Source organism: Bubalus kerabau, chromosome 10 (assembly GCF_029407905.1).
Source record: "Bubalus kerabau isolate K-KA32 ecotype Philippines breed swamp buffalo chromosome 10, PCC_UOA_SB_1v2, whole genome shotgun sequence".
Lineage (NCBI taxonomy): Eukaryota > Metazoa > Chordata > Mammalia > Artiodactyla > Bovidae > Bubalus > Bubalus kerabau.
In genome coordinates, this window is record NC_073633.1 from 39,007,681 (window position 1) to 39,022,302 (window position 14,622).

The 14,622-nt window shown below is 41.7% G+C and overlaps 1 protein-coding gene across 7 annotated transcripts in view; it reads right to left on the bottom strand.

Moving 5' to 3' along the window:
* RASGRP1 (RAS guanyl releasing protein 1) overlaps positions 1 to 14,622 on the bottom strand; it is a 217,890-nt gene that overhangs the window by 2,996 nt on the left and 200,272 nt on the right. For 6 of the 7 annotated variants that reach the window (XM_055537329.1, XM_055537330.1, XM_055537331.1 and 3 more), the window contains 7 exons: positions 13,108 to 13,188; positions 9,972 to 10,076; positions 8,884 to 8,993; positions 7,970 to 8,114; positions 7,267 to 7,303; positions 6,411 to 6,563; positions 5,244 to 5,629 (listed from right to left, as the gene is read on the bottom strand). In XM_055537329.1, the coding sequence (XP_055393304.1) occupies positions 5,244 to 5,629; positions 6,411 to 6,563; positions 7,267 to 7,303; positions 7,970 to 8,114; positions 8,884 to 8,993; positions 9,972 to 10,076; positions 13,108 to 13,188 (1,017 nt within the window). Of the gene's footprint in view, positions 1 to 2,080; positions 2,275 to 5,243; positions 5,630 to 6,410; positions 6,564 to 7,266; positions 7,304 to 7,969; positions 8,115 to 8,883; positions 8,994 to 9,971; positions 10,077 to 13,107; positions 13,189 to 14,622 lie in introns of those variants that run through there. The other variant, XM_055537328.1, reaches the window with a different exon arrangement.

Genomic DNA, 14,622 nt, shown 5'->3' on the forward strand with positions numbered 1-14,622 from the left:
CATATAAGTGGAATTTTTTTTGTTTGTTTTTCTGACTGACTTCACTTAGCTATGATAATCTCTAGGTCCATCCAAATAGCATTATTTCATTCTTTTTTACACACACACATATACATACATCTATATACACACATACCACTATATCTATACCTCATCTTTATCCATTTATCTGTCAGTGGATACTTAGGCTGCTTCCATGTCTTGGCTATTATAAGTAGTGCTGCTGTAAGGTGGTACTTAATTGCAGTTTTGATTTTCATCATGAGAAACGCTGGGCTGAAAGAAGCACAAGCTGGAATCAAGATTGCCAGGAGAAAGGTCAGTAACCTCAGATATGCAGATGACACCACCCTTATGGCAGAAAGTGAAGAGGAACTCAAAAGCCTCTTGATGAAAGTGAAAGAGGAGAGTGAAAAAGTTGGCTTAAAACTCAACAGTCAGAAAATGAAGATCATGGCATCTGGTCCCATCACTTCATGGGAAATAGATGGGGGGAAACAGTGACAGACTTTATTTTTGGGGGGCTCCAAAATCACTGCAGATGGTGATTGCAGCCATGAAATTAAAAGACGCTTAGTCCTTAGAAGGAAAGTTATGACCAACCTAGATAGCATATTCAAAAGCAGAGACATTACTTTGCCAACAAAGGTCCATCTAGTCAAGGCTATGGTTTTTCCTGTGGTCATGTATGGATGTGAGAGTTGGACTGTGAAGAAAGCTGAGTGCCAAAGAATTGATGCTTCTGAACTGTGGTGTTGGAGAAGACTCTTGAGAGTCCCTTGGACTGCAAGGACATCCAACCAGTCCATTCTGAAGGAGATCAGCCCTGGGATTTCTTTGGAAGGAATGATGCTGAAGCTGAAACTCCAGTACTTTGGCCACCTCATGTGAAGAGCTGACTCATTGGAAAAGACTGATGCTAGGAGGGATTGGGTGCAGGAGGAAAAGGGGACGACAGAGGATGAGATGGCTGGATGGCATCACCGAATCGATGGACGTGAGTCTGAGTGAACTCCGGGAGTTGATGGACAGGGAGCTGCAATTCATGGGGGTCGCAAAGAGTTGGACACGACTGAGCAACTGAACTGAACTGAAGAATTGTCTCATGATGATGATCATCTTTTCATTTGCCTGTTGGGCATCTGTATGTCTTCCTTGAAAGAATTTAGGTCCTCTGCCAGACATTTCAACAGTCTTAATTCTTCTGTCCATGAACACAGCATGTCTTTCCATTTGTGTCTTGGGTTTCTTTCTGCAAAGTCTTGTAGTTTTCCTTGTATAAATCTTTCATTTCCTTGGTTAAATTTATTACTAAATATTTTGTTTCTGATGCTATTGGGAACAGGGAAGTTTTCTTTTTCAGATGTTTCATCCTTAGTGTGTAGAAACACAACTGATTTCTGTAAGCTGGTTTTGTATCCTGCAGTTTAACTGAAAATGATAGCTGTGGCAGTTTTTTTTGTTTGTTGATGTTTGATCTTTGGGGTTTTTCTATATATGGACTCATCATCGGCAAGTAGTGACATTCTTGCTGTTACTTTTCTGATTTGGATGCTTTTTATTTTCTTGTCTAATCGCTTTAGCTAAGACTTTCAGTACTTGAATAAGTGGTCAGAGTAGGCATCTTCGTCTTGTTCTTAATCTTGGTGGAAAAGCTTTAGAATTTTCTCCACTGAGTATAATGTTAGCTGTCAGTTTGTTATATATGGCCCTTATTATGTTGAGGTATATTCCTTTTATCCAGTCTGAGCAGGGTTTTTATCATGAAAGAATGTTGTATTCTGTCAAAATTTTTTTGCATCTGTTGAGATGACCACATGATTTTTCTTTCATTTTACTAATGTGATATAGTACCTTTATTGATTTGCATATGTTGAACTGTCTTTGCATCTTAAGAAATAAATCCCATTTTTCATAGTGTATAGTATCTTTTTGATGTGTTCTTAAAAAAATCAGGTTGCTAATAACTTGTTGAGAATTTTTGCATGTATACTTGCCCGTAACATAGGTCTATAGTTTGTGTTTCTTAGTGTCCTTATCTGACTTTGGTATTAGGGTAAAACTGCCCTGATGGTTTGAAAGTATTCTGCTTTTTAGAAAGCTTTTAAGAAGGACCAGTGTTAATTCTTTGAGTGTTGGGTAGAATTGGCCAGTGAAGCCGTCTGATCCTGGGTTTTCTGTGTTGGGAGGATTTTGACTCCTGAGTCAGTGCCTTTGCTTGTTATTGGTCTGTTCAGATTTCCTATTTTTTTCTGGATTCAGTCTTGGTCATTTCTGGAAATTTATACATTTGTTCTAGGTTATCTAATATGTTGGCATATTCATAAGTTTCTTATGGTTCTATGGATTTGTGTAGTAACAGCTGTAATGTTGCCTTTTGTTTTTTTAATTTTACATATTGAGGCTTCTCTCATTTTTTTCTTAGTGTGAATAAAGGTTTGGCAGTTTCACCTTTGGCTAGTGGGCCTGAAGTTTTGGTTCATGACAGTGCAACTTTTTTTTTTTTTAAGGCAACAGTCTTGGTTAAATGATTATTCACAACTATCAATTTTGTTCACCTTTTTTTGTTTTTTCTGGTCTCTGTTTTTCTTCCTGATAGCAGTGAATCAGCATGGAGTAGGCTAACCAACTCCCTTGGCTTCACAGCCCTCTCTGAGATCCTGTGTAGTACTTTCTGAAGGACAGGTGGGTAGAAATCTACTGGGTGTTCTGGTATAAGATGCATAGTCACTTTTGTTTATGAATGACCAATATGGTTGTAAATAAAAGGGGAGATTTAAAAAGGAGTAACACACACTACCATGATGCCAGCGTCCCTGGGTTTTAAGTCTTTGAATCTCGCGTTCTTACCTTGCTTATACTGTACTGATTACCCCCCAAAATATGGGGGTGATTTGAGATACATGAGTTAACTTCTCAATGTAAATTACCTAGATAGCTGTCTATTAGCTACTATGTAGCACTGAGTACTTGCTCTGTGCCAGGTAACTGTGTTGTTTAGTCATGTCCGACTCTCTTGCAACCCCATGGGACTTCAGCATGCCAGATTCTTCTTCCCTCGGAAAGCCCACAGACAGAGGAGTGGAGTGGATTGCAATTTCCTTCTTGAAGGAATCTTTCTGACCCACACATCAAACCTGCATCTCCTGCATTGGCAGGCAGATTTTCACTGAGCCACCAGGGAAGCCCCAGGTACTGTGTTACATGATGATAGAGGTGGGAATAGTATCAGACTGGCGATTTGAATCTAAGAGGCATTGTATTTTCTGTTGTCCTATGCTGGTTTAGAGGTATAAACATACTTTTGGCAACCCACTCCAGTATTCTTGCCTAGAGAATCCTGTGGACAGAGGAGCCTGGTGGGCTGCTGTCCATAGGGTCACAGAGTCGGACACGACTGAAGCGACTTAGCAGCAGCAACAGCAGCATAGTTGCACTATTAGTATGTGCTGTATATTATTTTAATATTACATATTATTTTAAATACTCTAAGACAAGGATAAAAATAGAGTTTACATGCTCTGGTATTACTGGGTGAGAATTAGTTCTGGACGGAACTCACTTGTCTGAAATCTTTCTACCACTCACTCTTTGCAGCAAGAAGTTGTTGCCAACTACAGTACTCCTTTTCATGGGCATGTAAAATGTCAGGATCTGAAGCAAGCTGTAGAGAGCATGGACAATGTCTGGCTTTATGTACTTTACAGAGGACCAAAGAGGTCACAGACTGTAGCAGCAGCAGTAAGAAATAGTTTGGATTAGGAACCCAGGTGTTTGTCATCAAGACTGAGATTCTTTCTACACTATCAAGTTCACTTTTCAGAGTTTCTTTCATTGTTCTTAAAGGTTGATTCTGGCCGTTTTTACCCCTAGGGAGAGCTCTGGGTAGCCCACATTGTGCTTCTGTTTCTTAAAGCATGTCCTAAGTATTCTGAGGGAGAGTACTTTTCCTCTGGAAAATCTGTTATTTTATCAGGTGTGTGCCTCCTAATATTATGTTCTTTGTTCTAGGCACCAAACCAAGAGTTTCACATGCATCATCTAACTTGTTCCTTTGATTCAGTTCCTGGGGGTCTAACAGGGAAGGTGCAACACTGAGGACCAGGTAGGAGTCCTGAAACCCTATTGGGCAGTTTTACTATGTAGTGTGTAGAATTATGTAAGGAATTCTAGCTAGTTGTATGTTGGTTTTGTGTGTGTACTGATAGGCCTCCAAAAACACATTGCTGACCTTGATGTTCTGGGGGTAAAAAGCAGACAGGCCTTCTTCCCCTTTAATAAGGTGAATGATAATGTTGGAGCTATCTCTAAAATGACTAAGTTACCTATCTTTGATAAGAAACTCCCGTCCCATGACAAGAGGTCTGTCTAACCAGCTCTCACTCTGAGCTCTGTACTTGACACAAAAAGAAGCACATTAGTGATGACCCTACAGAATTCTCTGGACAATGACCTGCTGCCTCCAGCTGTCCTAGCTCCTGCTTGCCTTTCCTTCTCTTATAACCTTGTCTTTTCTCATGCCTCCATTACGTACAGTATAATTAGGACATTATGAGCCTAATAGGAAAAAAGCTCCTGGCACCACAGCTGTTACCAGTTAATGGCTTATATTGCTGTATGTAATAATCAACTGTGCACTTATCAGCTACTGCTGATTTAGCAATTCTAATGTATAAACATATAAATCAGTACATCTCCTTAAGTTTTAGAGGAAAGCTCCCTCATTTTACATTAAGGAGGAGGCTTTCTGTGCAGTGAGCTAAATAGTCTCTCTTGATAGCATGATGTTCATCTCCCTTGTTTTAAGAAGATGCCCAGATAACCTTCATGAAGTACTCCCCCCAGTCCCCTCCCCAAACATAACTGAATAATGTAACAAAGACTTCTAGGGAGGGAAGATTGAGGCAACTTGCTTTTAAGTCTAGAAAAAGGGTGTGGTGTCACCACAGTAAAGCTGATCAGTAGAAACTGGTTTTTCTCAAGGAGCCTGCTGTGAAAAGAGCTTTGGACCTTGGTACCAGCACTTTGAGATTGTACCTTTATGGCAGCAGGGAGCCCTGTCTCTCCTGTCCTAGATATGTAATGTGAACCAGGGCCCTCACTGGTTTCTTTGAGACGAAGCAGAATCCTTTTCTTACGTCTTTATCTTTCTAATAATCAACCTGGTCGGAATCTTCAGTTTACATGTTCTTCCCTGGTTAGCCCCACTTTCTCAGAGTCTGAAAAAAAGAAAAAGGAGGTACCTGTTCCAGCTCTTGGTATGTTGGGAGCCTGAGGTGACGGAGCTCCTCCTTTGATTTTATGAAGGATTCTTTGTTCTCCCACTTGACGAAAGCCCGCTTCCTGACCAAGACTGGGCTGGGGCACGGAGACGTAGGGCTGGGCAGTACATACAGAGTGTCCTGGGCTGTCTTCCTTGGGGATGACAGCACAAAGTGACTGGAAGGGCCCTCGCTGCCAGGCCAAGACAGTGCTTCAGTCTGGGTGGCCATGTGGGCCACAGTCCTCTTCAGCCGAACAGAAATCTTCTGTGAGGATACCCCCATGAGCATGATGGTCCGATCCTTACTCTCCTCACTGTGTTCCACAGCCTCCCCGTTAGGGAATGTAAAAGGTCCTTCCTCAGGTGCTGTAGGAAGAAGACATGTTGGTACTTTAGCTTAGAAAAGCAGGCACTCGAAATTCACACATGATAATCAAATGAGGCTTTTCTTATTGCTACAGGAGTCCACAGGCCCAAAGTAGACTTACTACTTTCAGGCAGCCAGGTTAGGGGGTGAGGCAGCTGAAATTCAGAGGCCTTGCTGGGCGAGCTATGGCTGTTGGTGTCAGGCTTCATCCACCATGAGAAAAGGCCATCCTTAAAGGCTCCTTTCCTGTTGGTTGCTTTCTTTTGCTCCCCAAAAGGCAGAGTGCCTAAGATTCTGTATGTCTAGGAATTTGATCTAAATCACAGAAGGGTTTACTGGGCATCACTGTTACCTACTAACTGGTGGTCAGTTTTTTCATTACAAGCAGACGTTGCCTTATAGCACTTCTACATCAGTGTTCATTGGTTGCCTATAGTACACCCATGTTTAACCTACCCATTCTTCTTCCCGGAAGTTCTAGGAAAGCCTCACTACTGGACAAAGCTTTGGGGACAGACGGTCTGCGGGTGCAGCCCCTTCCCAGGCTTCAGTCTGAGTCCCCAGACCTTCATGCTGTTCTCTGCCACCTTTCTCCTAAGAACATCTGCATTGTGTGTGACAGAACTGTGGTGCGCACAGGTGACAAGGAACTCTTAATAACACAAGGTGCATAATATAGTTTCCATTATGAGTAGGAAGGATAGAGGTAATCTTTGCTTCCCAAAAACTATATTCTTCCGACTTCATTTTCCAGGATGAATGTTCCCAGTGCCTGCTTACCATGGAGCAGATCTTTGGCTCCCAAGGAGCAAAGGTTGGACGTTGGCCCCACCGAGGTGCTGATCTCTGTGGGAGCTGTTGAGTTCTTGGCTCGCTTCTTGCACTCGAACACAACCAGGTCTTTGCATTGTTTGTGGCAGTTCATCCCACAGTCTGTGGACAAGACACCCTGGTCAGGAAGTCCTTCACTTTCTCCTCCAGCGTCTCAAAGCCACACCCATGCACTGTTCTCGTCACATATGCCTTTCCTAAGTTCTGGAGCTAGGGCATCTAACATTTCTAATGAACTTAGCATTCTTCTTACTGGGTCAACCCTGGATCTCGGTCTTGTCACAGCCCTTATCATGAGTTTGAGAATCAGAAGTGGCATCCTGTTATCTTGGGCAGAAGAAGGGGTGTCTTTTTTGGTCATCCTGTACATACTGCCCACTCTAAGGAGACCTCTAGAGGCTCCCAGCTGTTGTTCTTAATCTTTCTTCCTTTCAGTTAAATGTCTTTGCTCCTGAACTTTTCTAGTCACAAGGACACCTATGGTAAAAGGAAGGCTGACAAGGGCCTTTGGTAATCACTTATCTTCTGTTTCAAAAGTGATTCTGTGCCTGTCGTTGGGGACCCATGACCACATGAGAACATAATCGAGCAGTCACCCCAATTTCCAGGGCAACCCAGGCAAAGAGAGGATCTTGTAACAGGCTGCATAACTGGTCACCTGGGGATTCCTCTCTCTGTGGTGGCAGTCACTCTCAGGGCTGCTCTAGGGAAGCCAGTTAGGGGATGAGGCTGTGAGTCAAACATGCCTTACAGGAGAGCCCCTAGGACCAGGGAAGACAACATGCTGGATAAAGCTGAGCCTTACCTTTACACCGATACCCTTGTTTGATCACTCCCCAGAGCTGTGAGACAAAGAGGAGATGGTTAGAATGTGCTGCATGTCCATCATCTTACCTGGTATGAACCTAGACACTGAGATCCATTCTTTTATTTTTCTGCATTCTTCTCTGCCTCAAGTGGGAGGGAAACCTCATTTATCTCTCATGTGTCTTTATCCCTCCTGGTCTTAAACTGAAAACAGGAAAAGTTTGTGCCAGAGTTAAGTGTTCAAAAAGCTTATTCTGCAGTGGATAGATCACAGGACAAATAGGATTCTTGAGACTCCAAACTAAAGGGCAAGAATATAGAATCCTGGGGTCAGGGAATAAGTTGGTCAGGGATGGGGCAGTTACCCAGGTGACTTCTTTTGAAGGGGGAAGGATGTCTCATATTTCTAACATCTAAAACAGCATATGGATATAATACTTAAAAAGGATAGCCTCAATTCAACATTTCCTCACCATTTTATTTGAGGCCGCACCTACCAGAGGGAAAAATAAGTCAGGAAGAAATGGGAAAAGATGAGTGAAAAGTAAAACCCACACATTTAAGGACAAGGTTACCAGAGGTGTTTCCTTAGACTCTAGGCTGGGACAAGTTGATAAAATGTATGTGAGGTCTGTGCCTGGTTAAACTACCTCGTACTCCTCCCCCAGTTCAACCCTGAAGCACTCTTAGGAACAACTCACAAATCCAGCACAGTTGTCACAGAAAGTGGGCTTCAGGTAGGTGGTCTCTTGGAAGTTGTGAGGAAAACCCAGGCCCAACTTGGAGTAGATGGAGCTGGCCCTCATGAAGTAGGCCGTGATCTCGTCTCTGCTGATGAGGCCTTCCCTGCCAGCAAATGAGAGATGAGGTGTGAGTGGAGTTGGGTCACAAGACCCCTTCTAGTCTTAGAAACTCATTCTGTTTGTATCCTTGAGGGGTAGTACAGTATGTATTACCTGACAGTTACTTCCAACAGCCCTCCTTAATAAGGATGCATAGGTTGCATGTAATAATTAGGTAAGATGACACTACCTATCTTTGCAGTTACTCTCTGGCTAAACCAAAGAGTAGGTTTGGTTCTCCTAACTACTTTAACCACTATCCATTAAGACTTCAAAAAGAAGTGATAGAAATGTGGGTAAAGGGAGACAAATACCTTATGCTGTAGTTTCTGGCTTTAGACAATACATCTACATAGCTGGAACCCACCAAACTTTTGGTTTCACACAGAGAACCACCAACATAGAACTTATGTAATCTTGAGAAAAGTAAATATGCAAAATATTAATAAATATTAGTTTCTCATGATCTGTAAGGAAAGCAAGAAGGGATTTAAACTTTTTTTTTTTTGATTGGCTGTTCCTAAACTGGCAGTTACGGAATCCTCAACTCAGGCATTTTAAAAAAGCATGCATTTTCTCCTGGTCCATTGTGGTCCAAACTGAAGCCGGACAGGCATTTGCTTGATGATGGCTCTCTTAGTTCCAAAATTCATTCAGTGACCACAGTAGCATATGTAAACATATCTGAGTTTACAGATTCTTCCAGCAGAACCTCCATGAGGCATTCTCATCACCAGGCTCATAACCACATGTTCCCATGCACAAACTCTCACCTGTCTTTGTCCATCACACAGAAGGAAAATGGAAAACTTGCAGCAATCTTTTCAAATTCTTCCTGGGAAATGTATCCATCCTGGTCATGATCATAGTTCTTGAAGACAGACTGTGAAAAAAGGTGTTTGGTGATTACCAAGAGAGAAATCAAGCATACCCAAATGACCAAGGGGCTGGAACACCTGAAAAAAGCCTCTCCTCAGTCCTAAGTGACAGGAACAAGGAAACCTGCTCCTTAAGATGCCCCAGAGACTCGGCAGGTCACATCCCAGGTCTCTGCAGGCACCAGCATCTGGAGGGTGGCTGCTGCTGCTGCTAAGTTGCTTCAGTCGTGTCCGACTCTGTGCGACCCCATAGACGGCAGCCCACCAGGCTCCCCCGTCCCTGGGATTCTCCAGGCAAGAACACTGGAGTGGGTTGCCATTTCCTTCTCCAATGCAGGAAAGTGAAAAGTGAAAGGGAAGTCGCTCAGTCGAGGGTAGCTAGGCGCTTTCAATTCCATTAGCATGTCAATAGGCCGCTCCCCGCCCCGCCCCCATGTGCCCCCTCACTAAGGGACGTCCCCTGCCTCCACTCTGCCCTTCCTCCACTCCACAGCTCAGGCTGCAGTGTAGCTTCTTCTAGCAGCCTAGTCCAAAGTGCTCCCATCATTTGCTGGCTTGTACTTTTGTTACACTGGAAATAGTCCACAGGATAAATACAGAAATATGAAGGCATGTAGCACAGTGAATTGAATCAAGTAGTGCCAAACTTTTTAGATTCTCCTTATCACCTTTAACTTAAGGCTTTTCTAACCCCTCTGTGCCTGCAAATCAATGCACAGCCTTTAAATGTATGCTGTCTTGCTAGGCTTTTAAGAGGTACACTTCCCTCCATGAGGCCCAAGTGTGTTGGCAAAATGTAACTTCTGAACTGTTCTGCAGCCACAATGTGAGAAGTGGTTCCCTGTGCTCAGGAAGGAAAGTTCCACACTTCTTACCCTTTCTGTTTCTACTGCGGTACTCCCCTAGCCAACCCCTCCTCCCCCCGCAAACTAAACCAGGCAGTACCTTGCTTTTTGCCTGCATGGAAACACAGCTGTACTTACATCCACCATCCTCTGGACGTGTTTGCTTATGGTCTTTGGATCAGGCTTGGGAGATACTCCAGAGGCCCAGTCCACTACTACTGGTGGCTTTGAAGGTGTTAGTGGCTAAAATGAAATTGAGAAATCCCAATAACTATAATGCAGTCTTACAACCTACAGCTCTTTGTTTTCCCATTACCTGGTAGTTGCATCTATGGATAACCGTCAACTATGCAGTGGCAGGGAGCAGAGGGCCCACATGTAATCGTAATCTAGAACAGTTCTCTCTCCATTAAACTTTTTGTTGAAGCTACTGACAGAGTAAATCAACTAGAGAAAGAATAAAAAAATAAAATTGATAAACCTCTAACCTTTAGCCAGACTCATCAAGGAAAAAAGAAGAGAGGGCTCAAATCAATAAAGTTAGAAATGAAAAAGGAGAAGTTACAGCTAACACCATAGAAATACAAAGGATCATAAGAAACTGCTACTACAAACAACTATATGTCAGTTAAACTACCTAAAAGAAATAGACACATTCTTTGATACAATCTTCCAAGACTGAACTAGGAAGAAATAGGAAATATGAGCAGACCAATCACAAGTAGTAAAATTGAAATGGTGATGTAAAAAACTTCCAACAGACAAAAGTCCAGGACCAGATGTCTTCACAGGTGATTTCTATCAAACATTTAGAGGTAACACCTATCTTTCTGAGGCTCTTCCCAAAAAATTGTAGAGAAAGGAAGACTCAAGCTCAATCTATGAGGCCACCATCGCCCTGATACCAAAACCAACCACACACACACACAAATATTATAGGTGCATATCGAATACAGAAGCAAAAATCCTAGATGAAATACTGAGTTGGCCAAAAAGTTTGTATTTTTCCATAAAATGTTATGGAAATGAACTTTTTGGCCAACCCAATACTAGCAAACCAAACCCAACAATGTATTAAAAGGATCAGACAGCATGATCAAGTAGGATTTATAGCAGCAATACAAAGATTCTTAAGTATCCCCAAATCACTCAATGTGATACATCACATTAACAAACTGAAGAATAAAAACCATATGATCATCTCGATAGATGCAGAAAAGGCTTTCAATAAAATTCAACACCCATTTCTCATAAACTCTCCAGAAAGTGGGCATAGGGACTTACCTCAACATAATAAAGGTTATATATGACAAATGCACAGCTAACATTTTCACTCATAGGTGAAAAGCTGAAAGCATTCCCTCTAAGATCAGGAACAAGACAAGGATGTTCACTGTCACCACATTCATTCAACACAGTTATGGAAGTCCTTGCCATGGCAATCAGAGAAGAAAAAGAGAAAAAATCCAAATTGGAAAATCAGTAAAACTATCACTGCAGAGGACATGATACTATACATAGAACATCCTAAAGATTCTACCAGAAAACTAGAGGTTGTCAATGAATTTGTTAAAGTTTCAGACTACAAAAATCTCTTGCATTCCTATACACTAATAATGAAAGATCAGAAAGAGAAATTAGGGAAACAATACCATTTACCATTGCATCAAAAAGAGTAAAATAAAATGCCTAAGGAGACAGAAACTGAAGATGACACAAACAGATGGGAAGATATGCCATATTCAGTATTCTTCCAATGACTACCCAAGGCAACCTGCAGATTGAACACAATCCCTACCAAGCTACCCATGGCATTTTTCACAGAACTAGAACAGCTTTAAAATTTGTATGAAAATACAAAAGATCCCAAATAGCCAAAGCAATCCTGAGGAAGAAAACCAACTGCAGGAATTAGACTCCTTGACTTTAGGCTATACCACAAAGCAACAGTAATCAAAACAGTATGGTACTGGTGCACAAACAGAACTAGAGATCAGTGAAACAGAAAGCCCAGGAATAAACCCACACAAAGGAGGCAAGAATATACAATAGAGAAAAGTCTTTTCAGTAAGTAGTGGTGGGAAAACTGGATAGCTACATGTAAGAGAATGAAATTAGAACATTCTCTAACACCATACACAAAAATAAACTCAAAATGCATCAAAAACCTACATGTAAGTCCAGATTCTATAGAACTCCTAGAGGGAAACATAGGCAGAATATTAACATAAATCACAGCAATATCTTTTTTGATCCGCCTCCAACAGTAATGAAAATAAAAACAAAGGAGACCTAATTAAACTTAAAAACTTCTTCACAGCAAGGAAACCACAAAACAACCAAAGACAACTGAGAAAATGGAGAAAATATTTGCAAAAAAAGTGACAAGGGATTAATCTCCAACTATACAAACAACTCATGCAGCTCTCCTTAAAAACAAACCCTATATATATATTATAAAAAGGACAGAAGATCTAAATAGATAGTTCTCCAAAGAAGACACAGAGATAGCCAAAAAGCACATGAAAAGATTCAACATCACTTATCAGAGAAGTTCGAATCAAAAGGACTTTGAGGTATCACCTCACACTGATCAGAATGGCCATCTTCAAAAAGTCTACCAATGATAAATGCTGAAGAAGGTGGGGAGAAAAGGACGGCCTCCTACACTGCTGGTGGGAATGTAAATTGGTACAGACATTATAGACAATAGTACAGATGTTCCTTAAAAAACTATAAAGAGAACTACTATATGATCCAGCCATCCCACTCCTGGGCATATATCTGGAGAAAACCATACTCTGAAATGATATATGATATGCACCCCAGTGTGGATTGCAGCACTATTTACAATAGCCAAGACATGGAGGCAACCTAATATCCACGAACAGATGAATGGATACAGAGAAACAACTGATGTGAAGACGCTTTATAATCAACAGGAGGGCAAGGTCACTCCAGCCCACCATGCTATATCCCCTCTCTAACTAGTAAACCACTGACTGATTCTCCCACTTCTGACACTCATGGCACGTTGTTATTTACTGTTCACATAGGAGTCTTATCCCCTTGAGTACTGTGCAGGCTCTTTATGGTCAGGAACTATTCCTCATATGTACTCAGGTCTTCCTTATTCCTAGCACAATGTTAGGCACATAATGGAAACATAATATGCTGCTTAAACTGAACTAAAGTCTGTTACAAGATCAATGACCTTGATGAGCAACTTGTAAAGCACCTGTTACATATGGGAGGCTTAGTATGAAAAACTCACTGGGGCTTTGTGATTCCTGGGTTCCCGGGCATAGGAAAGTTCGTAGATTTCATCTTCAGTGTAGTAGAGATCTAGGGATAACTGCCAAGCAAAGCAGAACAGAGTTAATTGCTAGGATGCTGTTTGCCAGTGTTTCTTTCCTGGTGTTCCCTCTTCCAGGCTGTAAGTTACTTGTTAAAAATTCACGAAGTTTTGGGGATATAACATCTACTACTGGAGTAGGACAAGCATTAGTTCTTCAGAATGTTTCTAAATTTGGAGAAGATCCTTTTAAACTACAGTTAAATAGCTAAGCTTCTATGTAGAACCCAGACCAAAGGTCCTATCTGGTCAGACAGTCCACACCTCAGATGTTCTCTCCCAAAGCAGACTGAAAGGACAGTTTTCATGGCCAGATACTATTGAAATATGATTCCAGCAACAGAATTCCATTTAGGTGACAATTATCAAATGATATTAAGAGTTTTATGTATCTTAGAACTTTAAAATTTTAGAGGACAGCAGTCTTAGAAATAATCTTGTTCTTAACCTGATTCTATGGAAGGACTTCAGGGGGTTAAGAACTCAAAAACATGCATATTTTTTTGAGTGCAGTTTATGTATGTTTTGGGTAGAAGAATGTTCACTGCTTTCCTCACAAAATTTGTGATCCAAGAAAATTAAGTTTCAGTGCCTCTTTTCTCAGATGTTACTGTCTTAAGGATGAGACCAGCCACAGTCACCTGGCCAATTAGTAAAAAGGCTGGGATTAGATACCAGCTAAATGCAAAGCCTGAGGAACTATAGAATAGTCCCCTGAGGTAGGAAGAGGCTACAGTGATTATTCCATGCTGCAAAAAGAAAAATCGCAGATTAAAAATTGTACAATTTTAGTACTGAAAGAGAAGTGAGAAGTCATCACAGAGATGAACCCCTCTGATTTTACAGAGAAGGAAACAGAGTTCTGTGTCCACAGTCACACAGCTGTTGAACTACAAAACCACAGTCTGGAAGCGAGTTCATTTGCTCTCATGCCACACCCAAAGGGTACATCCTGGTCTCCCGCATCACGACAAGTGCTCACCTGCCCTGGGCTTGAATGTCTCTGGAATCTAAGCCAGTGGTGGCAGGACCCAAATAATGAACCTGTTTTTTGTTTTTTTGTTTTTTTTTTTAACTAACTCACTGCCATGTCCCCCCCAACCCCCACCGTTGTTTTTTTGTTTTTTTAATGAAAACCCACTGTCTCCATCTCTTACCAAGTCTCGTATCATGATTTGCTATCAGCTCCTCCCAGACAGCTTAGGACTGGCTTTTCTAGAAGTTCAAGGTGCACAGCCCTGGAGTCCCACCACCCAGGTCTAAGACCAGGCTCTGCTACTTAATAACGTGCAGCCTCTGCCAAGTTACGTATTTTTGCCTCAGAATCCCCATCCGTAAAATGGACATAATGATAGTATCTACTTCACAGAGTTTTGTGAGTCTTCACTGAGCTGATATTTGATAAGGAAGTGCTAGTAATTAGTCTTCCACAGA